Here is a 27945-nt window from a genome sequence, read left to right on the forward strand (position 1 = left end):
TCTGGTAAAAATGAGAATATACTTCAATCAAGAACTTACCATCCAAAAAAACAGTATTGCTATCTTGTCATATGAGTTTCCCATTACATTTTTGCAGTCCCTACATGTTTAGAATGTAGCATTCACATAATACTATAGTCCATGAAAAGTGTATATTCTTTTATTGTTTTTGTTCATACATGTCATTTCAACTTTCAATAGTAAAATTCAATAAATTTGATTCCTTAATCATAAAAACTTGCTTTACACATTATTTACATGTTGCCAAAGTCTAAAGCCATACAAAACATCACAAGGATTTGACTCTATGCATGGTACCATCACACAGGAGGGAACTAATCAAGTAACATACATTCAAAGATTAAATTGTAGATGTGTACAGTGTATTTGGCACTGTTCATTAACATTATAACACATTCCTCTCTTAAGACAGGCATTATTAAGCCTTAGTCACAATATACCAGAATTTGCTATTCACATCAAAACCAGCTTTCAAACTTTCTAACAGTAATCAGTGTTAAGAAACAAAACACAACCAGAATTGGGAATGGAATTCAAACCCTCCAACCTCTTGCTAAGCTCCAAGCTGCCATCCATAAGGTAGGTTTAACTTGATAATTTTTCCATTGTGGGCAGTGTCAAGAAGAAACAATTTAAAGACAATATTCTTCTAAACACATCAAGACAAACAACACGTTTCTTTAAAGTTTTTATCAGTTCTTCTTGGGAGTGCAAAGGGACCGCTGATAATGCATAACTAGTAGATGATTTGGGTAGGAATTACAGAATGACTGATGTCATTCAAATTGTGGAGACTATACTAGCAATTAAACTCATGGGAAGGATCTGGAATGCCTATATCTGAAATCAGAATCCTCAGCAACTTGTTTTAAGGGTCTCTTCCTACTTAGGGCTATAACAGACTCAGGTCACAGGTTACAGATTTACTGTAATGTGTAACACTACACTGCTGTGAAATATAAGGAGAAATAAAAATACAAAGACTCAACTATTAAACCTGTAGTGGCTTTGGCTATATCCCAGTGGGTAATTTATTTGACTAACTTCATTTTAACAAATATTATTAAATCCCTTCACTTCAATCGGGCCCATTAAATTTAATTCATTAAAACCATATATATTCCAGAATGTTTAAAAAAGACACATGTTTATAAAAGGCAAAAATTCAGTCTTCAACTAAGGCCAAAAAGCCTCAATAGAACATGCATGACAGTACAGGGGAACAGAAATAAAAAATTCTCTGGTAAAGTTTAGAGATATGCTGTAGCATCACACAAAGCTTTTAGCAATAAATTAAGACTTAAAAAAAAGTCTCACAATGTACAAAAGAACTACAATGTGCAAAGTAACGTCACTGAACCAAAATTTAGTTTATAATCATTTTATTTCAAGTGTTTTTTAAAATCATAAATGGGGTTTTGGAATCCAAAGTCAAAACATTTATTCTTCGTAGCCTCAGAATTTGGCAAGCAATTCCAGACCTTGCTTTCCAAATCCAGTCTTCTTTGCTATTTTTCAGACTCTGAGACCTAGTTTTTAAACTATTCCATTCTAAACATACAATTTTGGATAACTATTGTGCACTTGTTAATAAGATTCTTCTGAAAACAGCCCATCAAATATAAAGAATAATGGTTTCTGTCCGAGTATCAGCAGTGAGGGAAGAAAAACTGAACACCTATCAGAAAATCATTTCTTCATTTAAAAAGTAACAGAACCAGTGCTGTTCTCTGCCATGAAAGAGAACATGCAAAATTAAATTACTTTTGTAGACTTTGGTAATGTTTTATTACCTACACAGGCCTCAATCTTACTTAAAGATCATATTTTTACGCAAAGTCACCGTCAGGATTTATTAAGTAAAAATCCTGGGTACTAACATGGTCCTAAATGCGCTATTCCAAAGAGGAACAGGTTACTTTTGAGGAAAAGAGCTGCCTCGGTAATTTCCCTCAAATGCTTATTTAAATAAACACAGTTAATGGAAATTTTTTAAACCAGCTTTGGGTACTATCTAGCCCACTGCCCACCAAACAGAAAAGGAGATCAAAACTTTCTTTCCTTATTCAGGAAAGTTTCACCTTTACTTTTAAGATTACAACCTTTTCACCTTTTATGACTGCCTCATACAATATTTAAAATTTTTCAAATTCTGCATTTCTATGTTGTAAGAGTTCTTTTTCAAGTGATCTTCACAACCCAGAACACAGACAACAGAGTGACATTTTCAAGTCACATTGTTTGACAATAACAAAGAGATGAAAATGGACGGATGTCTGAAAATAGGTATTCCCTCTGCTCCGAAGGTGAGCAAACTTTTAACATGTGAACAACACAGAACTCCATTCCTCTGGAGATCCCTCAAACTCAGAATGCTTCCGTTTAATACGTCAATATACTATTCTTAAAAATTAAAGTTTGGTCACTTGGAAAGACTGAACAAAAGTTATTCCCCTCCCCCCCCCAAACAACAACAAAACAGCTTTAATCACCCCTTTCTCTCCCCACAAAAAAGGGAAGTAGTTGGGGCTGAAGCCTGTAAATCTGAAATTTCAGCTCCTAAAACATCGCTGCTATTTGCTCAAAGGTGCAAGTCCACATATTTCCTCCTCCAATACTTCCCCCATTTATAAGTTTATTTCCACACACGCATGCACACGCATGCGCACGCACACACACACACACACACTCACACACACACTCACGCTCACTCACATGTACTCTTACTCTCAAGTAAGACACTTTTTTGTGTTTGTTGATAAATTATGAGGATTATGAACTAGGTGTGTACAGGGTTTCATAGGTGCTTTGTAAACATCAGAGTCACTTGAGTCCTTTTCTCCAAAAGCCTGAAATCAAATTACACAACCAGGGATCACTACTTTCCCAGACGCTGTTCACAGGCTGCATATTGACAAAGGGCAGAGAAAAAGTCCTCGTAACTGATGTTCAGGTGGGAAGGCAAAGAGCTGAAAAAAAAATAAAAGGAGAAAAAAAGCAATTAGATGATATGCTGTAATTTGGAGGGGGAACCAGACGGGTAATGACCAAAAAGATTAAGGACAGAAGAAAGTAAATTATAAGCCTAGAGTACGTCAAACTATTTCTACTAAATGATTGTTAAACTCACTGTGAAACAGTTCAAGTAAAAAATAATCCCTCCTTTCACAAGAAGAGAAAAGCAAATTGTAGTGAGATGGAGATTCAGAACGTTTTTTTATTTCCAAGTTTCTAATTTTTATTTTTGAGGCTCCCTAACAATCTTGCACCACCAGGCATCTAAGACATAAATGTCATCTGATAGATCTCATCTCCCTCCTTTGAAAAAACTTGTGTCTAAACCATGAATTTCTATACTACTTTTAAAGAACACAGGCAAGATTCTGCTGATGAAATTTATTTAAATTTATTAAACCTGGTAGGTGAGTCTACAAAAGACTAAAGCAAGCACGGAAGTGGCAAAGTACCATAAACGCTGTACTGGACTTCAGCCTTTCTGAAGGCAATCTACTTAGGATGATAAGACTTACCTTTGCTCACACAGATCTATGGACCACTCGAACAAAAAATTTATACATTACGTTTCTTTTTTTTTTTTTGAGATTTTAAAGGGATTTTTAAAAAGTATTTTAATTTTATTGGAGTACAGTTCATTTACAGTGTTGTGTTAGTTTCAGGTATATAGCAACGTGATTCAGTTAAACATACATATATAGTCATTCTTTTTTAGATTCTTTTCTCATATAGGTTATGACAGAATATCGGGTAGAGTTCCCTGTGCTATATATACAGTAGGTCCTTGTTGGTTTACATTATATTTCTAATTCTAAGGATAAAGTGAAAATTACTAAGAGACATAACTTACAATGAATTCATTGGAATGTTAGACCATTTTCAATTCTGACACTTTTATACTTTGGAATATTCTTTTATCCTCCAAGATGAAGGCACAATGAAGTGCTAGAGAGATTCAGAGCCTATTAAAGCATAAGTCCAGATTAATGCAAAACTGAAGAGCTATTTATAAAGGATCTCACTCAAATTTACTTCAAGAACTCGGCTTTCTCAGAGTAAAGCCAGTGCTACTTGAACAGTTTACAAAAGTCAGGCTGAATGCTGGCAGAGCAACACAGCATCCCCACATGATGATTACTGAAGCCATGTAGTGAGCAACCAATAAATGAACAATATTTATCTCCACCATTTTCGATCGCTCAAGGGGGCAACTACAATGTGAAGACAAGCACTTTTAAGACCAAGTGTATTCACAGCCAGAGGGTTTCCCCTTAAGTATTTTAAAGACTTAAAATAATTTTCAATAATTAACATTAAAAAAAATCTCTAATTTATATAGCTTTACTTTGATGTTTTGGACATTTCAAACAGTATCAGAGCCAAAATCCAGTCAGATTACAAGACTCACATTCAGAATTCTACAGTCACATGCACATAAGAAAAGGACTAAACAAACCTACCATAATGAACTCCTGCCTGACCCTGTGGTTCTCTTCAGCTATATTTTCATTATCCTTCCTTTTCTTCCCTCGCCAGGTTTATTGAGATATAACTGACATATAATCTTTATCCTTCCTCTTACTGTTAAGAATTCTGAAATAAGCCTCCTGTTTCCCTCCATTTCCTTATCTCTTAATAATCTCTGCTATCAATCTTTTATCTTATTTACTCTACTGAAATGATATTCAAGGACAAACGTAACGACTTTCTTTTTGCTAAAGCTTGCTTCCAATGTCTTCTTCAAACTACCCACTTTCCTAGGTTGTCTTCATTTTACCCCCTTTATCAACGGCCTCATCTCCTGTCACTCCTCAAGAAGCACTTAGTGTCACTACCCCTCAGTGACTCAGAAGCAGTCTTGCTATTTCCTGGTCTGTCCCGTCAGGGCTCCAGTCTTCTTCTCTACATTGTGATTAAGACACCTCTCCTGTCATCACGGTGCTTACAGTCTGGTGGACAGTAGACAAATACAGAGCAAACCTCAAAATAACATTATACAGCTATAATAGACATATGTACAAAGATCTGTGGGAAAGCCTGTTATGTGCCAGGATCTGATGCCCATGATCAGATTTAAATCCTCAACTCTGAATTAAAATGCCCATTTTACAAATATAGAGAAGTTTCAATAGCTTTCCAAAGTCATGTTACCAAGCTGCATAGCCAAGATTCAAACCAAGATCTATGTTCTAAGACATACTCTTCCTACCAAACCACTCCCAACCTTACAAAATATCACTGCTACCTTTCTTAGAGCCCATCTGAAATGACTTGGAAAACCCTTGGGGGCCGGGGGGTGGGGGGAGGAAGAGATAAGAGAAACACATATCACCATAAGGAAACCCAGAGTTTGGAGATTTGGGTTCTAATTCCACTTTATTACAAGCTTGAGTAATGTCTCTTCCCTATTTTCCTGGCCTATGAAATGAGGAGGCAGTACCAGACGACCTACAGCCCTTTCTGACTCTAACATGCTACGTGTTCTTTTCGTCTCCCTCCTGCCCCCAGCTTGAAGCATTTCATACAGGACCCCTTGGTACTGTTCTCTTCTATGAACACATTAGGGAAGTCCTCTATTCTCACAGGTTCAACTACTTCTACTTCCTACTGACAACTCCCAAAGATCCATTCTTAGCCTTGACTTCTCATCCAAGCACCAATTCTACATCTTCATCTGCCCTCTTAAGTATTTCCATATAAACAGACTCTGGCCTCAAACTCTTCTTATTCCTGAATTCAACATCTTCCCTTCAAAATCAATGGTCCCTTGACTTTCCCATTTGTCTCAATAACACCATAATTCACCCAGTCACTTAGGCTTAAGAACTTAGGAATCACTTCATTTCTACTCTAGTTTTTACTGCAATTAATTGATAGTAAAGTGCTAGGCCTGCAAGTATGCTTGGTAATTAGTTCTCATGAGAAAGAAAATTTGTAGTATATTCCTCCTAAGACTCAGAATTTAAATATATTCTAAGGCTCCTAAGTCTCTCCTTTATTTTAAATCAGGGGTCTGCAATTACAGCCCAGGAGCCTGCCACCTGTTTTTGTAAACCAGGTTTGATTAGAACACAGTCACACATATTTGTTGACATACTGTCCATGCTTGTTTAGCTATACTAGCAAGTGTTTAGTGGCAACAGAGAAGAGCAGTTCCAAGAGACTATGTAGCCCCCAAGGCCGAAAATATTTACCCTCTGGCCCTTTATACAAAAAGTTTGCCAAATAAGCAGTTACATTCTCATCAATGTATTCTCCCATAAATTATAGGCATGGCCTCGTCACTTGTCTTTTTACCTCACCCTTGCCCAAACCCAATCTACTCTAGTACATAGTTGCCCAACAAATCTTCCAGAATCACCATTCCCACATTACCCACAGGCTCATCAATTTCCTACTGCCTCTCTAAACAATTATACGCATTCCTTACGCTGATATTTAAAGCATTCCCAAGGTCAACACCCCCAAACAATTTGACTTCACCTTATACTGCTATCTAACACTAACTCTCTGCGCTGGTGTGGCCAGTTCCCTATTTCTTTCAAACGTGATGTTCACGCCCTGCCCCTCCCACCCAGCTTTTCTTTTTTTTTTTTTTTTTTCCCCTTGCTCACCCCCTACACTTCCCACCTCTTCTTTAATTACAAAAATTCTACCCATTTTATATACCCTGGATCAAGTCACATCTTTTCTGTGGAATCAACAACTCTGGCCCACAGCATTCTCTCTCACTCCTGATCTCCTACGATGATTAGTTTCAATACCAAACATTTGCACAACCATACACTCTCTTGTGTCTGAGTCACTGATACAGGTTTTTATTTTACCACTGATACTGTCAAATACCTGAGGGAAAGGATCCAGTATTATAATTCTTTGGGAATTCCCACCACATCTAGTACGGTGCTGGGTTCAAGAAACTCTTGCTGGATCGAACCAAAGTCAGTACACTTTTAATTACTTACACAATCTCAGTCAACCTGATGTGCCAGGGAAGAAAGCCTAGTGTGCTGTCCACAGGACCAAACTTCAATACTAAATCAGGATCAGGGAAACCATTTGAACCTTGGAAAGATAAAAAGACACATGAACTTAATACACATTGCTTACCAAAAAACGACCAATGGCAAAATCTGTTCATCAAATTGGTTTCTTATGCTTTACGTATCTGTTCTCTTCAGAAGCTTTATTTGTATGTTTCCATACCCCTATTCCACGGCCCAACATATACTTTTATATCTATGTTATTTCCAAATGTGGAAGTTTCCTCTAAAGGCCATTTAACTGGATTGATTACCTGATAAGGAGAGGTAACCCAACTCCCACCCTAAACCCTACTAGTAGCCCCTAAATCCCATCTATCTTTCAAGACTCAACTTAAGTGTTCTCTTCGCATCCTGGGACCCTCACTGCTTTAAGGACTTAATACTTATTCTGGCCACAGAACTAAATAACTTCAGAGATGAAAAGCAACTTAAAAAGTTATCTACTCTCCTTCCTTCCCCATGCTCTGATTTTACAGAGCAAGACCAACTCCAGAAAGACCAACTTCTAGCTATATAGTACAAATGTTCTCAGTATTCCCCAGAGCCCAAGCTCCCTAGGAGGGGAAAAGGAGACTGTACACCTGCCTCAACCAAGGTCTGGCCATTTTTTGCTTCACAGACTGGTTTCCATATGAGATCTGGCTTGAGAGAAAAATGGGATAGAAATATTTCAACTGCTTAAAAATAAAGTAAAATAAATCTTAAAATAAAGAATCACTGGTATAACAGGAAAGATGCTTTAATCCAAGAGACCCAGGTTTTAACAGCTTCTAATAACCTCAGTTCAGCCACTAACTTTCTGGTCACACAGTCTCTCCAGGGCTTAGTTCTTCATTTGTTAAATAAGGAGACTGGATTAGACAGGTCCCTTCAGCAGTAATAAAGAATTATTTCCATAACAAAGTCTCTTTAAAAGCCTATGTTGGCAGAGTGAACAGACTAAGTAGAACACATATTCTTCTTCCTGCTAAAAAAGCAAATCCTCCTTAGTACACACACACACAAAGAAAAGGCAAGAAGGGACTTCTGACTAATAGTGGTGTGAAGAGGGTGACGAATCCTCTCCAAAAATAACATGTATTAAACTGGACAAAACCAATCACTTAAGAGCACTGGATATTAACCAGAGCAGATGATTATTCTTTAAAAAAACAAAACACCAGCTAGAGCTTCAGGTAAGAACTGTAGGTCTTTTGGTCTTCCTGCCTGGGAATGCCCCCAACCCCCATGTCTCTATCTCCATCAACTGAAGGAAACAGTAGTTTTACCAGCAGGGGACTGACAGCAAAAGCTAGCAGATTTGCTGCTTGTAGCCAAAATATATGGACTCAATTTGGAGGTTGTGGGCAGGAGGGAGGGAGCAATGGTGAAAACCTATGGACTCAAAAGGAAACAAATGAGGAAAACCCACAGCTTTGTTACCCCGAGGTTGTAGCCCACCATTAGGGCAAGCAGAACAATGGACAGAAATTTAACAGGGAGATGCTGGCAACACTGGTTCATATAAGCTCTCCATATATCCAGGCTGACTAGGAAAATACCACATGCAAGGGAAGAAGGAGGGCAGACAGGACAGGGTGGCAAGAAAGTCCAGTGAAAGGTACAGTCAAGGAGACCTGAGAACTGACTTGAATGCACCCTCCAACATCACACAAAGATCTTGGAAGCCTTACAAATTTAAGGTGTTTGAGCACAACCAGTGTGCAAACCACTGTCTGACACATTAAACTATGCAGACACAGAATGCCAGACTAAAGAATAAAATTAAAAATAGAAAAACCGAGCAGAGACAGCAGTAGTCATCTTTATTTATAGACAATATGATCCTGTATTTAGAAAATTCTAAGACTCTACAAAAACAACTACTAGAACTACTAAGTGAATTTCAGCAAAGCAGGATACAAAATCAGTATTAAAAAAAACCAACCTGTATTTCCATATATTATCAACAAACACTCTGAAAATAAAGTTAAGAAAAAATCTCATTAACAGTAGCATCAAAAAGAATAAAAGTCTTAGGAATAAACTGAAAGAAGTAGAACTCTATACCCTGAAATTATAAAACACTGTTATGAGGAAAATTAGGACCCAAATAAATGGAGAGATATACTATGTTCATGGATTGGAAGATGAACATAGTGAAGATTGTGAAGATGGCAATTCTCCCCAAATTGAGCTACAGATTCAACTCAATCCCTATTAAAACAGAGTTTGTTTTTTTAAATTGACAAACTCATCTTAAAATGTATATGAAGATGTAAAGGACCCTGAATAGCTAAAACTTTGAAAAAGAAAATCAAAGTTGAAAGATTTACACTGCTTGAATTTCAAAGTTCATTATGGTAGGCTATAGTAATCAAGACACTGCAGCATTTTAAGGACAGACATATAGACCAATGGAATAGAATAGAAAGTCCAGAAAAAAACTCACAGATTCATGAAAAACTGATTTTCAATAAAGGAGCCACAGTAATTAAAGGGGGAAAACACAGTCTTTTCAACAAATGGTGGTGGATAAATAACTGGTATCCCTTACCTCACACCATGCACAAAAATTAAGTTAAAATGGATTAGACTTAAATGTAATAGCTAAAGCTATAAAAATTCTAGAAGAAAACAAAGCAGTTGCTTCATATTGGCAATAGGAGTGGAGATTAACTGCAGTCACAAGGGAACTCTTGGGGGTGACAATATTCACAGGGTTTGCTTCTGTCAGATTAATGAGTTAACTTAAGGATTATGTACATTTTCGTTTATCATGGGTCTAAAACCCCTGCAGTCAATACATGGCCTCCAAAGGCTATCTGAAGGACTACCTTTCTTTGGTCCCTGCACCACTTTTAGGACATCCTCAAAACTACTCTCTGGTTGGGGCCTTACAGGATCCAGGAAGCAGTCAACACCCCAGTAACCTCTGCCTCGAGAACCCCTACAATGGTTTACTTGAAGCCTATTCATTCAGCCTGAATAGTTAGGCAATGACAGAGCAGAGAATAGGAAAGTAGGGTAAGAAGTGAATAGTCAATTAAAGTAGGGAGTTAGTGAGACCAAGAGGCCAGAGAGAGACTGTGCTCTGTAATGGACATGTCAAAGCAAAAGAAACAAAGAACTGAGAGTTAAATAAATGACTGAGAATTAGAAAATGGATGATTAATAAGTAAGGTAAAAGGAGAATCTATGTGAATGAATGAAAAACATGTCTGAAATTGTATGGCTATAGAAGCTATCAACAGACATGAATTTGTTAGAAATATTGCCTTTCTTCAAAAGGATCAAGGATAATGCTAATAAGCAAAAAAGACCATAAAGTTAAGGCAAAAAGTTCCTAGGGAACTTTAGAGAGAATAAGTAAACTAAAGGCTTTTATAAACAATTGAAGAAAAATATATAAAATATAATGTTACACTTGGTATAACGTGACAAATATAGTGGTATAGTTGGTATAACATAATAGAAGGAATACTTAAAAAGGAGTCACGGATGATAGCAGTTATTATATTCTTGGGATTGTTTCCTAAATAGCTATTAAGTTCAAACTTAATATTCAAGAGAGTTCAAACTAAAAAGAAAGAGGAACACTGTATGTCAATTATATCTCAATAAAACTGGAAAAGATAAATCAAAATAAATTTTAAAAGAGGGAGGCAGAAGCAGAAGACCTATTTTTAAGAATATTCATCACTTCCCCCCAAATCCTTTCAGATCCTCTCCTTTACCAATAATTCCTCATGCAAGTGAGGGGACTACAAATTTCATTATCTCAAAACTATTTTCACATGTTGTGTCTCTAAACTTCAAAAACATAACAAGTATAATGACAACAACAATAAAATGGAACTTAGTCTCCTTCATACTGTATCCTTGTGGGACAAAACTAAGAACAAACATATATGACTTACTAAGTAAACTGTCTAACATATCTACATCCAAATCTGTGCATTTCTTTTGCTGCTGAGCTACTAACTGGCAGAAGTCTTGAGCAGCTCTCACAATATCTGCTTTTCCATCTTCTGGGGACAGCACCTTCACTGCTGATTGGCAATTTAAAACTGGAGGAAAAAAACAAGATATTTTAAAAAATACCCTCTTCCAGATATATTTCAAAATAACTTAAGGACTATGTACATTTTCATTTGTCATGGGTCTACAACCCATGATATTAAGAAATATTAAGCTCAGACTAAAAGTACAGTTCTTATAGTAAACAAGAATCTTTTAAGCCCTTCAATTTCAATATCAAAACATACCTGGCTACTCTCCTCTGAAAGAACCAATATATAACATTTGTGTATATATTTACATACAGCCTTCTTTTCAAAGTGCTCAGAATGACCTTGTATCTGTGAATAAATCCTCTAGAAAACAGAAATTTTAATTATAGGGTAACTTACAATTTCCTACTCAAAATGCCATCTACAATTATAGTACAGTTAGCAATAACACAGAAGACAAAAATGAAGACTGTAGGAAAAAAATGTGCTTCAATAGAATATGAATTGTCTATAGCACACACATCCACCTTATCAAATTCTGATTCTGTGGAGGTGTTTTACAATTGACAGGATTCTAGGTAACCGATAGCAATGTCCAATTCTTTTTTTTAAAAATTAATTAATTAATTAATTTTTGGCTGCATTGGGTCTTCGTTGCTGTGCGTGGGCTTTCTCTAGTTGCGGCGAGCGGGGGCTACTCTTCATTGCACTAGGCGGGCTTCTCATTGTGGTGGCTTCTCTTGTTGTGGAGCATGGGCTCTAGCCGCGGGGGCTTCAGTAGTCGTGGCGCACGGGCTTAGTTGCTCCGCAGCACGTGCAATCTTCCCGGACCAGCGCTCGAACCCATGTCCCCCTGCACTGGCAGGCAGATTCTTAACCACTGCACCACCAGTGAAGTCCCAATGCCCTATTCTTGTTTATGCAATTCTTTGCCTGGTAGAGGTTCAATTATGTTCATTCTAATCCCATTGAAAAACAAGTTTTGCCTCTATTCATATATTTATTTCAATATTTCTGATCTATAAATATCTCCATTCTTTGGATTCTCTTTGAACTGGCTGTAAAATCTACCTGGCTCCTGGTTGTTTGAGTTAAATAAAATCTTTAACATGTGTTTATTTTTTAATATCCATGAATCATGATTTTATCTTTTTCTAAATATTATCTTTTAACAAGATGAAGAAAGAAAAGTCTAACTCTGATGATTAAAGATGGTGATAATAAAGACTAACAGGGCAAAATTAATAAGTAAATGAATGAGTACCTTGAAACACAAAACATATCTGCATATGTTAGATATTCAACTTTACACTCACGCTTACCTTGATCATCTTTGTCATTACTATTTGCAAACTCTGGTGAGTATTTGGAACAATCTAAGCCCAGGAGTTCCTGCTGTTGTTTTAAAATTTCATCCATCAATCTGGAATTATTTCTTTTGAAAATACCTTAAAAAGAAAAAAAAGGGAATCCCAACTAGGTTAATTTACTCCCTTCAATGATTAACGGATACTTGTTGTGAAAACAACCCTGGATCCAGAACTGAACAATTTCCAAATGAATCACTGATGACTAACCCTAAACTAGAATCTAAAAGGAAAACATGACAACAAAACTCTGTTATTACAAGAGTCTGGCTTTGGGCTAAAGTCAAAAAAAGGACAGGGGTAACAACTTTGTGTCAATATGAATATGAGAGACATTTAGACCTAGAAAGAAATTTTAAGAAACCATTTACTTGACACCTTTATTTACAGATTAAGAAACTGATACCCAAGTCTCAGTAAGACCATTAAGAGACTTGTCAGACATACGTCAATTATTTTTCAATAAAACTGGCAAAAAAAAAAAGAGACTTGTCAGAGAACTTATAAACTGCAGCAGTGATCCAAAGCTTCTATCTTCCTCTCTCCCAGCCTAATGTAATTCCCCTACAGATTTACTCTGTGCACACAATACTATTACCTCAATTTGATTCATTTGTTTTTATGGTAAGAAGAAATAATATGAATTATGTAAAAAGTAGAGAATAGACAAAAGTAAAGAAAGCAAAATTTCGTAAATTCAAACAAAGCATGAAAATATATTACATAAAATTGTTTCTGATCCTCCAACCATGTACAGAAAAATTAAAACTATAATTACTATCATATCACTGAGAAAGATGAAGGAACTATGTGACATACATTTAGTATAAAACTAATACAGAGAGCTCTAATTAAAAATAATTTGGCTATTTTCAGAGAGGCCAGCTTTCTAGTGGCCATTGCCTTTTTGATCTTTATCAAGTGTTCCTTCTCTGTATTCTCAGTCCTGTCTTTAAAACAGTTCAAAGATTAACTGGGAGAGAGAACATAATAAGTATATATATAAAATAGCACAGAATCTGCTGAATATGCTGTATAGTGGCAACTTGGTTGAATATGTGTAATAGCGGTTCAAGGATGAAAGCAGTCTCCTTCGCTAGGGAAACACCTTGTAAAAAAACAAGCAAGACTTAAGCTGAGCTGACCTCAGAAAGTTAAAGAGAAGAAAATGGAGAGGATAGTTAGATGGGGAAGATGCTTAAGAAAACAAGCACTGACTGCTCAAAGGGCAGACAAATGCCGCTGGTACAAATGATTTGAGAAAAGGGGCAAGGGAATAGGCCTAATTTTCATTCATTTTGCCTACCCAATGGGTAACCACTCATTTCCTGTGGAAATGTGTGGAAATCTTTATCTTTAGGAAAACCAACCTGGTGACAGTTTGGTTTTTGGTGATAGAGAAAGTCTGGCAGCAGACTACTGCAATATTCCACACATAATTTGATAAAGCTGTGGAAAAGGATTCACTACAAAAGACGAGTTGAGAGAATAAAGAATATGACTTGATTAGAGGTGCACAGAGAAAATTCCGTGACTTTAATCCTGGATAACAGAAAACGATAACATTTTTAAAAAGAAGGGAAATTCTACAACGAGAACTGGTTTGAAGGAAAAGACAAGTTTAGTTTTAGACAGGTGATGATAGAATATTTAAGTGGGGTTATTGTAAAAGCGATTAAGAGACATGAGGAAAGGGTGTTCAAAAGAGGTCATATAAGCACCACGTGGGTAGGACTCTTACTGTTTGCTTACCAGAGGCTAGCACAGGGCCAAGCACAGAACAGACACTCAATAAATGTCGGCAGCAAGACGATGACAGGTCAGAGGCCTGTTTCCTTCTCAGAATCCTACCCTCATCCCAGCTCGTGTGAGGATCTTCCCTTGGATCGACTCCCAATCTGCTCCTTGAATGGCCCCTTTGCACTGAATCCTTTTCCTCTTTCCACCTCTAAATGGAGATTACTCTTCAGAGTTCCTACTTCAGCCCTCTTTGGGTCCATGTGCTCCTCCCTCTCTGATTCTAGTCACTCACGGGACTTTAATACCACTCAGCGTCAGGACCAGGGTAATATGAGTAAGACAAAACTGGGGGGACTGCGTGGAGGGTAGTTTACAAAAAACCCAGTAATTAAGATTAATAATAACTTGGTGTAAAGATACTTACATAACTGTCTTTAAAAATTAAAATTAATGCAAAACATCCATGATGAACAAAATACTAAAATTTTAAGTAAAAACAGGATCAGCATTTTGTTCCTAACATTTTCAGTTCATTCAAACATCTAATCTCACCTTGAAGTTGTGTAAGCATCTGAAAATGAACAAATCTAAAACTTGGCAGCTTACAGCTTATCTTTTAAAGCTAGCTCTCAAACACTTATATTACATCAGGTTAAAAAAAGAAAGAAAGAAAGAAACAGTACTGTAAGTGTGAAACTTATATGCACTTAAGGATAAGGCCTAAAAGAGAACAGGCAATATGAGAACAGTAAATATGTAAGGTTGATGGGACAATAGGTGATTTAAAATCATAACTGCTGTAAAGCTGTTTATATTTTTGTTTAAAAACAAAAAACTCAGCCCTTCTTCTTGTTGTTCTATTTCTTATAAAGACGTCACTACCTGCTCAGTCACCCAGGCACCCTCTCTACTCCAGCATTATCACCACCACCCCCAGTGCCCTACTAAGATGCTACACCCTTTACTCTTCTACAGCAATGTTTCCCTGTACCCATTTCCCTTTGTCCATTGTCCCCACTGTTTCAAGCAATAGTCTTCTTTGTAATATTAGAACCACCTTCTAATGGGTATTCCTGCCCCTTCTAGCATGGACCACTAGATTAAGTACCAGATTGATCTTCCTAGGGTACATCTGTAATCCTGGCACATTCCAACTTTATTATCTTCAATGGCTCCCAAAATGCTTAATGTATCAAGAACAAACTGCTCAGATCAGCATTAACATTCCATCCTATGCTTCCATACTCGGTAGGTAGAAATAATGTATGTTTATGAAATAATTGAAGCTTCCAATTTCTCTACAGTACTCTATCCCCAGCAAATTAGATTGCCTTATACTGCCCCCCCAAACACCTGGAGCGACTCCAACCTTCATCCTTTGTTACCTTCCCAGCCCCACACCTATAAAATTCTAATTCTTCACAGGCCAGCTGAAATGTCATTTACCCTCAAGAAAACTTTGAGTTCCCCAGCCAGATTGAGCCAGGCTCAATTTCTCTTCTGACTTACCTCACTCCCTCCAAATACCCACATTTTGCTCAAACTCCTTAACAAACCAATATTCTACTTTTTATTAGTTACAGCTTAACTCTCCCCCACCCCACTGAACTGTAGCCTTACTTGTGAACTTGGGTCTTACCCATTTCTTTCCCCCTAAGGCACCTTCCACATAGCAGGAGTTCAATGTTTACTTAATAAACTGAATTATCAGTGCACAGGGTGCCACCTAACAACAACAAAACCTAAATGGACATGTCACTGAATGGAATTTTTAAGAAATTTCCAGGAAACTCTCACAATAAAAGGAGACACTTCCTTATTGCATACAGGCAGAAATTCTGTTAAAAAGAAAAAATATTAGAGGCACAAAGTACCTTCTATAAAGACCTCCATAAAGTTATTTTAAACTGAACCTTTATCTTGGCTGATTTGGATGAAGACATGAAATTAAAAAGTATAGCTTCTGAGAAGTGCTAAATGCATAAATAAGATAGATTACTAGCAAAATAATTCCTGATACCTCACAGCTTGACCCCCATCCAGAAACCTGATTATACTCTATGGTATTTATCTTATTTCCCATAAGCAATATTCTCAGCTTATAATTTTCTTCAGGATTCAAAGTCTACACATACACACTTCACGTCACAAGAAATGCAACAAGTTATAAGAATGCCTTTGACTGAGACAGGCAACTCCTCTGGCAATATAATATATTGATATGTGGAAGAGTCTTTTTCTCATACCATAATTCATCTTGTTTGCCTTCACAGAATCTAAAGCCAAAATGATGTAATATCAATAAAAGTAAAGAAACTATAACAAAAGTCATTTTATGCAAAAGGAAGTTGAGATTGTATTCATTTAGAAATAACTAAGGGAAAAACATTAGCAAATACTCAAATTTCTGAGAAACCTGTATTTTACAGAGTTATATAATAATGAACTGCAAGAATTATTTTATCCCATCCTTTTACAGATGAGGAAATAGACCCAGAAAGGTCAAGCAATTGTCCTTGGTCAAGAGTCTAAGACTTTGGACTGAAATCCAGGTCTCCTGGCTTCTAATTATTCAGTTCAGTAACTACTTCTAATGCTGATAACCAAGGCTAAATCCATCTTACTATTAAATTTTGAATTTCCCCCCCCAAAAAGTTAAACTTCATAAAATAAATAAAGCTGACCCCTTTACAAATGAGCAGAATCTTTTGAAAAAAACTAAGACTAGAGCTCTTTTTAAAAAGGCTTTTCTAAATAGACATTTCTCCAAAGAAGATATACAGATTGCCAACAAACACATGAAAGAATGCTCAACATCACTAATCATTAGAGAAATGCAAATCAAAACTACAATGAGATATCATCTCACAGCGGTCAGAATGGCCATCATCAAAATATCTAGAAACAATCAATGCTGGAGAGGGTGTGGAGAAAAGGGAACACTCTTGCACTGTTGGTGGGAATGTAAATTGATACAGCCACTATGGAGAACAGTATGGAGGTTCCTTGAAAAACTAAAAATAGAACTACCATATGACCCAGCAATCCCACTACTGGGCATATACCCTGAGAAAACCATAATTCAAAGAATCATGTACCAAAATGTTCATTGCAGCTCTATTTACAATAGCCAGGACATGGAAGCAACCTAAGTGTCCATCATCAGATGAATGGATAAAGAAGATGTGGCACATATATACAATGGAATATTACTCAGCCATAAAAAGAAACGAAATGGAGTTATTTGTAGTGAGGTGGATGGAGTTAGAGTCTGTTATACAGAGTGAAGTAAGTCAGAAAGAGAAAAACAAATACAGTATGCTAACACATATATATGGAATCTAAGGGAAAAAAAAAAAAAGGTCATGAAGAACCTAGTGGCAAGACGGGAATAAAGACACAGACCTACTAGAGAATGGACTTGAGGATATGGGGAGGGGGAAGGGTAAGATGTGACAAAGATAGAGAGTGGCATGGACATATATACACTACCAAACGTAAAATAGATAGCTAGTGGGAAGCAACCGCAAAGCACAGGGAGATCATCAGCTCTGTGCTTTGTGACCACCTAGAGGTGTGGGACAGGGAGGGCGGGAGGGAGGGAGATGCAAGAGGGAAGAGATATGGGAACATATGTATATGTATAACTGATTCACTTTGTTATAAAGCAGAAACTAACACACCATTGTAAAGCAATTATACTCCAATGAAGATTAAAATAAATAAATAAATAAAAAGGCTTTTAAGAAGTCACAAGGTAACAGATATTTGAATTCTTTAAGAATGACTTGGGAATATAAAATAAGTTTTTGCAATAATGACTTAAAGAATTTTACATTATGCTTGTTGCTCTACAACTATATCTCATGCACTCTCAATTTCCCACATGTAAACTAACTGGAAACATATACAGAAAAGCTACATGAAAGAGCAGAAATTTTTTAAAACACACACATGCACACACCCAGAAAAACCTACAATTTCCATGAAAGAATAAAATATTATGCTAGGAAAGCTGGACCTCAGAAAGACAACAATGTTTTTGGTGTTTTTGATAAACACTAACTATACCAAATGTAGATTTCTTTTTATATCCTAAGAAATATCCTTTTTGAATTCTAGTATTAAAAACTGTATAAGATGTTCAAAGTTTAGACAATAAGGATATGTCCCTTAACCATCCTTCCTAACAAATTGAATGCCCCTTAATCTTACCATCATAATACAATTATTTCTGGTTTTTAATATTTCTTAGCCTTTGTCCACATGCATGTGTAATCTTGGCATATATGACCATGCAATTTTGTATCCTGCTTTTTTCACTTGTATAACATGTATCCTTCTTTGGTGGTAGTCTCATGATTATTTTAACAATTGCATTATTTAACAATAAAGGTCTCTGAATTCAGAAAACATTCCAAGTACAATGGGAAGCCGTTGGAAGGTTTTATTCAGAGTTTGAATAATATTACCAAAAAAGATCACTTTGCTGGTGGGTGAAGAATGGACTATACAGGGGTCAGAACAGAACTGAAGATAAATTAAGAGGCTACTACAGCAATCCAGGTGAAAAATAATGAAAACTCAAACTTGGATGGCTACAATGAAGAACCAAAACAAGTGGGAAATTTGGGATATATTCTAGAAGATCAAGATTAGAGGTAGAACATGATGTAGAAGACTCACATCTAAATTTTTAGCTTGAGCAGTTGGTTGGAAGGTAGTAGTATTTTCTGAGAAGGGAAAAAGGCTGAGCAAGACAGGTTTGGGGGGGAAATTCAAGAGTACTGTTTTGGACATGTTAAGCATTTGAGATGCCTAAAGAAATCAAAGTGGAGATGTTAGGTAGGGTGAGATACAGGAGCCTGGAATTATAGGAGAGATAAGGACTGGAGAGTCAAACCTGAGTGTGAGCATACATGTGACAGTTAAAGCCAAAGGACTGGAAAAACCATCTGGGACAGGAGTCAGCAAACTACTGCTACTGGAACACAGTCACACCATTCGTTTATGGCCACTTTCTGACTATATTGGCAAAGTTGAGTATTTGTGACAGGGACCATACAGCCCACTAAGTCTAAAATATTTACTAGCTGGCCCTTTAAGAAAAAGTTTTCTGACCCCTGATCTAAGAGATAGGGTGAACATCAGAAAGACAAGGGCACACATACAGCACAAAATTCTAGGACATCTCAACTTTTAGAAGTGGAGAAAACAAGCCAGACATACGGCTCAGAAGGAACAGTCAGCAAGAAAGGAAGAAATCCAACCAAACATGATGTCATGGAAGCCAGGAGAGAAAATATTTCAAAGAGAGTAGAATTAAGTATGTCCTATCCACCAATCAGGTTATATACTGTTCGGGATATAAAGACCTTATTGGGGTCTTTAATAGTTAAAATTACATTTTAGAGTTATTTATAAGTTTCAATATTCAGTCTACCCTAACAATCAACTATGTACACATTAACTGGGTAATAACGCCATGATGTAATAGTTTTTTCGAATTAAGGGAACCAAGTAAGAGTTTAATTAAACAAGTATTCAATCAGCAAATCTTATCTGTATCCCTTAAATACTGCTTCTTCTAAAATTTACGTGAACTGAATAATCAATTCTAGAAAATGAGACTTTCAAAATATGTTTAATATTTCTTTTAGATCTGAAATTTGAACTTTTACTGTGATTATTCCTTCCCTTCTATAGAAACAGATTTTTAAAGAAATATCTAACAGCAAGTGTTTATAAGGACAAGGGAAAGGAAGGGAAGAAAAGTGAGATAAACACTGAACCAATCTCTCTGGTTACAAAGCATCTCACCAGCTAAGGAACTAAAGTAATACTTTTTTGCAAACAAACGCCCATCCTTCGAAATAGTCTACCTTTCTTCTTTTAAACAAGACACCTAAGTAAGTTATCTGGTGGTTATCCTCATTTAATTCTCTAACAATCCAATTATAACACTATTAGAGGCAACCTTCAGAGAAAAAAACATATACTTATGGAACAATAATTTTTTAAAAAAATCTACCAATAAAATTTTACACGACGGAAGTAGTCATAACAAATCTTATAAGCCATTAAACAATTTTATTTCAAGAGAGAGCTCCAGGAGGGCTTCCCTGGTGATGCAGTGATTAAGAATCCACCTGCCAATGGAAGGGACACGGGTTCGAGCCCTGGTCCGGGAAGATCCCACATGCCGCAGAGCAACTAAGCCCGTGCGCCACAACTACTGAGCCTGCGCTCTAGAGTCCATGAGCCACAGCTACTGAAGCCCGCGTGCCTAGAGCCTGTGCTCCGTAACAAGAGAAGCCACCACAATGAGAAGCCCGCGCAACGCAACGGAAGAGTAGCCCCCGCTCGCTGCAACTAGAGAAAGCCCGCACAAAGCAATGAAGACCCAATGCAGCCAAAAATAAATAAATAAAATACATAAATTAAAAAAAAAAAAAAGAGAGAGAGAGAGCGCGAGCCCCAGGATACCTCATAGAACAACAATTATACTGGAATGAGCATGTTGTACCAAGAAAGATATGTGTGATGGTGGCACAGCATACGGGAACGAGCGCTGGCTAAATTTTAAGTCCGAGTTCTTTAGCAGGAGAGATGTGTAAAATAAACTAGCCAAGTGGGCTTTCTCAGCCTCTGGCTGCACATTTTTAAAATGAGAATGTCTTCCCAGACTCTGCTCACCTGACAAGGAAACAGTTCGATACAGAGCAGGAGCTCCATAAAATTAAAGTTAGTTGATTAAAAAAGTCAAGTGTGTCCTACAACTCAAAGGATGAATGTTTATATTAGTAGTATGAAGAAAATTCTATTTACCTTTAAATATCTTTTACAGATTATTTCTACTACCTCTAGATAAGTACCCACTTTACCAAGACTTTAAGATGACACAACATAATCAGGAAGAGTACTAACATGACTGTACTGTGGTTACATTCTTTTCTCAGTGGAAGTCAGTACAGCATAATGCTTAAGTACAAAAGCTCTGGAATAAAATCTGATTCAAATTCTAGATCTGCCCCTTCCTATATATGGGTTCTTGGTTTTCTAAGTCTCAGTTTCTTGACTGCTAAAAGTGCTAAGGATTTAATTCACTTCTTTGCATAGCATCTAGTGCATAGTAAGAGTGCAACAAAGAGTAATTATTATTATTAAGGAAAGGTTTATTTTCATACATAAATCCAGTACAGTTAAATAGAAAGGTACTCAGAGAATGAGGTCAGTTCAAAAGCAGGATAGAGCTTTTCAAAGACAAAGCAAAACTGGGGATGGAACAGTCAAGAGAGGCTACTTAGCAGGTAATAGTGAGAATGATGTATAAGGATCTACTGATAGCTTTTGACAGGTAGCTAGCTAGCCCTTTGGTAGAAAAAGGGAAGAGGACATCCCAGGATGTTAAGATAAATATGAAATCCTGTATTATTTTTGAAATGTACTATACAAAGGTGAAGATTAGAAATAGAATGTTCCCTTACATGAGTTTCCACATGAGGGAAGACAAGTACTCTAGTTTGTATTGTCTGTATATCAAATCTAATCACATTTATATTTAGACTTTCAACACTTCTGGTAACTCTGTATTTCAGTGTAAGGAGAACAATACTTGATAAAATTATATTTCCCAACAGCATCTGTGTCAGTGTGCCAAATAAGTAAACTAGGGCAAACTATGTTCATTTCCCCCCACTATTTTAATTAAGGCTTCTGGGTACTGGTGTTGGGAAACAAATTACAACTCAGTTCATCATTCTTATCTACAAGAAATGCAGCCCCTTCTTCCAATTCAAGGAATATATACTGACCTACTCATTACATGCAAACACCAAGCTACAATCTGTAGGTGAAGCAACAATGAGAAGGACAGCTAGCATCTGCAAAGCTTACAATCTAGTAAGAAAGTTCGGGCACATATACATACAACTACTACTTCACAAAATGGAGAATGGAAGTACCTTTAAAGATGTACAATATTTAAGGAGATTCAAGGACAGAGCAAGATTAGGAATGGAATAGCCGAGAGAGACTACCTAAGAGGTGATAGTTTGGATAGACTTAAAAGGATCAATGATAGCCTTTTGAAAGCTAGATAGCCATTTGCCAAGAAGAGGAGAAGAGGACACTCCAGAAGGAGGGAACATCAAGTAACCTAATTATGGATGCAACAAAAGGCATATAAAATAGTGAGAAATATGTTGAGAAGGCTGGGAGTACACAGGGCAGATCTTTTTAATTCTAGTGTAAGAAATCTGAATCCAAAAACCATTTCCTACGATACCTAGTATAAGATTTACAACTACGGAAATAACACTAAAAAGAGCAACACAAAAGATTGGTTTTGTTGCTGAATTCTCACATAGAAGGCAATGCCTTATTCTGGATCACTCCAATTTACAGTAATATTAAGTAATAATTAACTGCAGCACTATTTACAATAGCCAAGACATGGAAGCAACCTAAATGTCCATGGACAGAGGAATGGATAAAGAGGATACAGTACATATATACAATGGAATATTGCTCAGCTATTAAAAAAGAATGAAATAATGCCATTTGCAGCAACATGGATGGACCTAGATATTGTCATACTGAGTGAAGTCAGTCAGACAGAGAAAGACAAATATATGATATTGCGTATATGTGGAATCTACAAAAATGATACAAATGAACTTATTTACAAAACAGAAATAAAGTCACAGATGTAGAAAACAAACTTATGGTTACCGGGGGGAAGGGTGGAGGAGGGATAAATTAGGAGATTGGGATTGACATATGCACACTACTATATATAAAATAAATAATAAGGACATATTGTATACCACAGGGAACTCTACTCAGTACTCTGTAATGACTTATATGAGAAAACAATCTGAAAAAGAGGGGATATATGTATATGTATAACAGATTCCCTTTGCTGTAGAGCAGAAACTAACACAACATTATAAATCAACTATACTCCAATAAAAATTAATTAAAAAATAAAATAAAATAGAAAGAAAAAAAGTAATATTAAGTAATAATTAATATTAAGACCCACCCAAGATTATCTTCACTTATGAAAAGGAACATGAAGGATGAATGAATAATTTGATGTAATACTAGTAGGTTATCCTTTCATTTGTGTTAGGGTCAAACTTCAATGTGCAAATGTATCATATAAGTAGCTTAATAAAAATAGAGATGCTCAGGTCCCATTCCCCTAATTTGGTCTGATCAATAACTGTGCTGAATCTGTATTTTTTATAAACACCCCCAATGACTCATTCACAGATGGTCCACAGACCATGTTTTGAAAACTACTGCCCTACAGCAAGGTTCTCAGCATGGCACCAATACAGCTGAGCAACATGAACAGGTTCCGTCACTGAAGATAATAATGTATCTCTAGGTAACTTGGATCTAGGTGTACTTCAAGTGAACCCAGGCAAGCATAACACCCCCAAGGCTACAGCACCAAAAGCCCCAAACTCCAATTTTTGTACCAGCCCAATTATGGTCATTTCTTAAATTATAATAATGTAGACAAAATAGCCAAATCTCCCTTCTAGAATTCTGAGCTCAAGAAATACCTGAGAAAACAACTCCAATTTCTAACAGATGAAATTATTACTTGCAGAAATTCTTGATTATAATCAAGAAAGAGTGCAGGTAGACGAAAATGAAAAGATCAGTCTGTTGGCAGAGTCAAACCAAGGTAAATATCAGTGGATTTTTTTTTAGTCTAAGAATTAAATATAATCTAAATCCAACTATAATTAGAATGAACACTGATTTAAATACAAATTTGGGAGGGTAAGGGGTACAAGACAGGGGAAAATGCAAGGTGGTACAGGAGCTCGTCTCCAAGATGGCTGCCACCAGCCCAGCCCCGACTCCTGCTGCACAAGCCATTTTCTCATCGAGAGGTGAAGTCTTCCTCTCCATTTTCGTGATTTGGGGCAGACCTGTGACTTCTCAGACCAAGAGAATACAGCAGAAGTAACACTGTATGATTTCCTAAGCTAGGTCATAAGAAGTCTTGCAGCTTTGGCCTTTGCCTAATTCTTTGGGAACACCTAGAAAAGAAGTATGACTACCCCTAGGCCACTACTAAATGAGGAAGCTTAAGCTAGCCATGTGAAGACAGATGACCGACCTGTCCTCACCTATTCCAGCCATCACAAACCAGGCACTAAATGTATGATAAGAAACCTTTATGTCCCAGCTACTACCTGACTGTAACCTTACGAGTAGAACCAACCCCAAGGAAGAACTGTCCACCTGAACCGAGTCAACTCATAAATTGTTTTAAAACACTATGCTTTGGAGTAGACTACAAAGCTACAGATAACCAGAACAGGTGGCCAAGCCTTCATCCTACCTCATTTCTCAACCTTTCATTACATAAACTTACCTATTATATTTACTGATCCCAACACACTGCTCGATGCTGTTGTTTAATCTACTCTAATGGGAATGCTGCCAATGGGGAATTCCCCATTCTCTTTCTCTTTCTCTCTGTCACACACACGCACACACAAAGAACACTGTACTGATTATGCTAATCCAAATTCTACCTATTTTTGCAAGGCCCATCTCAGATGTCACCTCCTATGGACATATGGAGGTTACCTCGCTCCTCAGGGATTTTTCTCTTTTTTTCTCCTTAAAGTCTCTTTCATTCACTAGCATTTATATATTAGCTTGCATTAATTTTTAGCAGCTATCCCTAACTTGAGTATAAACTCTTTAAGAGAGACAATTTCTTGTACTTCTTTGTATCCCAGTAGGTACTCAATAAATTGACGTTTAAGAGTATGTCAATAGGATTTTTAAAATCAGTTAAATATTTACATAGAAATAGGTTTAAGTGAAAGTTTGGGAAAACCGAATATAGCTTAAGTAGTTACAGTTCCCCTGAAAAAGGAATAATTTTTCTCACATATCCACATGGCTTGATCGCTCACCTCTTTTAGGTCTACTCAAAAGTCACGGAGGCTTTCTTTGGCCACTCTATTTAAAACTGCACCCCCTACTCCACCACTGAATTTCAACATTCCTCTCCCCGACCCCTGCTTTATTTTTCCTCTTTGCTTTTATGATCTAATACATCTTACTCATTTATGATATTTGTCAGACTTCCACTAAAATGTAAGTTCCATGAAAGTAGGAATTTTTGTCTGTTTTTTTCACTGGGGCACTCTCATGCCTAGAACGGTATCTGGTACTTAACACACACCCAATCTGTCACCTGTTAAATGAATGAATCAATCAGTCAAAACCAAGGATGAGTAAATCGAAAGCCTCTTATTTCAAACAATGAAATTAACCTTTATCCCTTAAAAAATAATTGAAATTGCTTTTACAGTAGACACAAAATGCTCGAGTCCATGCACTGAAAATGCTTCGTAAAACTCCTTTTGCTTAGCTTGACTTCTTCCTTTTCATTACCAATCATTTTTCTTTTAGCGAATATGACACAGGCTATTTCTGAATCACATCAGCAATTTAAGAACAGGAATTGCCAGAACAAGGAAGTGTGGCAATATTATAATCTGCATTCGTAGGCAGCCACCAATTTAAACTATTCAGCTATTCATTTTCCTTCTCTACTAGAAGGTAAAGGTACTTGCTTTAAAAGAATCCCCTGGATATAAGTGACTCACTTAAAGTGAATTCACCACATTGCTCAACAGCTTTAATTAATTTCCGTTTCTGCTTCACTTACTTTTTTTTCCCCCAACGTTTCTGTTGCACTGCTTAAGCAAAGAGTGCATCGCCTTATAACAGTCTTGTGATTTCTATTGTTCTGGCAAGCTCCATAAAATGTCAGCCCCTGACTATATTAAACTTTACCTTTCAGGGTAAGTTATCATTTGATGATGACAGGCTATAAGTCACCATATTCCTTGCTGGCTGCAAGGAAGGCAATCAGTCAACCAAAGATTACTCTAATAGCCTGCAAGAGGTGCTGTCTGACCTCCACTTAACCTTTCTGACAAAATGTCACACTTAAACCTGCCTGTCTAACAAAGACTTAAAGATTAAAAATCAAGTTGTAGCTTCTGTGAGCATACCAGTAACTTAAGGTACTGAACAGAGCCTAAAACACTAGTTTTCTTTCCTTCATACCAATACTCCTAAATCATTCTTACCTTTAAGGAAATACCATTGCTTTCAGGATTTGACTGAAACCCAAACATGACATTTAGAGCCTTCCCCAACCTTATCTCCTATTCATTCTTCAACATCCGGCTTAAACGCCATCTCTGGAGGCACTTCTCAAGTTTCTCCAATGAGAATTTCTCTTCCCCCTTCTCATAGCAGTTACTAACTCCCAACATTTGTTGCTACCCATGCCACTCATGTGAGTGTGTCTACCCTCCACCCCACAAGCCTGAGAATCCATGAAATTAAATGTAAAAATCCAAGGAATATGCCTAGCACTGCGCTTTAGGTTTGTAGCTACCCGAGCAATGCTGAAGTCTTGTACCTACAAAAATTCCCTACAGTGAAAATTTCCTCAATCAAAACTTATGGGAGGACAAGTATTGTGTTGGCCCCTGAGGATCAAGGATCGCACAACATCTCAGACCTCCGAAGACAGACGGTGACCACTTTCCTTTCTGTCTATCCAGTCTCTCACGTACTCTTCATAAACCCACTTCAAATGCCACCTGTCCCCAACCACTTAGCTTATGCATAAATCCTCCACAACCTGCTGTGACTTAAGAACAGTGCCTTGAGCCTCTCTGAGGAACCACTGCGGTGTAACAAAAAGGTAAATCTGTGGAAAAGCACAGACTGGCTAAAATTTCAATCCTCCTATTACTACCTCTCTAACTTCGAACAAATCAATGAATGTTATCTCAGCTCCCTCATTTGTGAAACAAGGGTACAGAAACATCATCCACCTTAGTGGGACATTATAACGAATAAGAAATATTTTTAAATATGTAGAAGGCAACTGAATCGAATTCAGGAACTTAGTAGGTGTCCAATTAAGCCTATCTCCCTTCCTCGAAAGCGCCAGCACCATAATTTGCACTTAAGGGCCTCCGGACGAGGTAACTCGCGGAGCCGGGATGGCTGTGCCGAGCGACGCGCCCCGGGTCCACCTGCCCGATGCGCGGTACCCACGGCCGGAGACGCCCCGGCCCCCCTACCCCCTCCCGGTCTTACCTTGGTGGTCGTAGACGCTAATGTAAGAAATGCCCACGGCCATACACCACACCACGAGGCTTGCGATGTCCGAGAAGCTGGGCTCCTGCTCCTCCTCGGTGATCACCAGGCCCATGTGCACAGGCAGCTTCTCCAGGGAACGGCCGTCCGCGCGCCAGCGTAGACGCGGGTGGGCGGCGGCCGGGGTCGGCCCCCCGCGCGGATGCCGGTGGTGACGGCGGTTCCTGCCGTTCCTGCCGACAGCCAGGAGCTTGGGGAGCGTGAAGCCGAGCGGCGCTAGGACCGCGGCGGAGGCGGCCCGACAGCAGCGCCGCCAGATCCAGTTCCAGGTGCCGAACCGAACACGGAGCCAGGAGGTGAGCGTGCGGTGCAGGCAGAACAGAGCGTGCAGCACCCGCCACACCAGCTCGTACAGCCCCGTCATACTCTCGTGGCGCCCGGGCGCCCTCCTCTCTCCTACAGCCGCGGCGCGACCGCTTCTCATCCGGCCCTGCAGCCGGCACGGGCCATCACTCCGCGTTACCCCGCCCCCCGCACCCAAACCCCTTTCTACTGCCAACACCTCACCTCGCCCCCGCCGCCATCTTCCTCTTG

The 27945-nt window shown here is 37.8% G+C and overlaps 1 protein-coding gene across 1 annotated transcript; it reads right to left on the minus strand.

Moving 5' to 3' along the window:
• Positions 1-144: 144 nt before the first annotated feature.
• NUS1 (NUS1 dehydrodolichyl diphosphate synthase subunit) lies at positions 145-27945 on the minus strand. The gene is made up of 5 exons (XM_082475437.1): positions 27352-27945; positions 12397-12522; positions 10982-11131; positions 7002-7101; positions 145-2990 (listed from the first exon to the last, which is right to left on the minus strand). Exons 1-5 carry the CDS (start codon positions 27833-27835, stop codon positions 2900-2902), a joined length of 951 nt encoding a protein of 316 aa, XP_082331563.1. The 5' UTR covers positions 27836-27945; the 3' UTR covers positions 145-2899.

The sequence above is a fragment of the Balaenoptera physalus genome (genome assembly GCF_965194825.1).
Source record: "Balaenoptera physalus genome assembly, chromosome: 9".
NCBI lineage: Eukaryota > Metazoa > Chordata > Mammalia > Artiodactyla > Balaenopteridae > Balaenoptera > Balaenoptera physalus.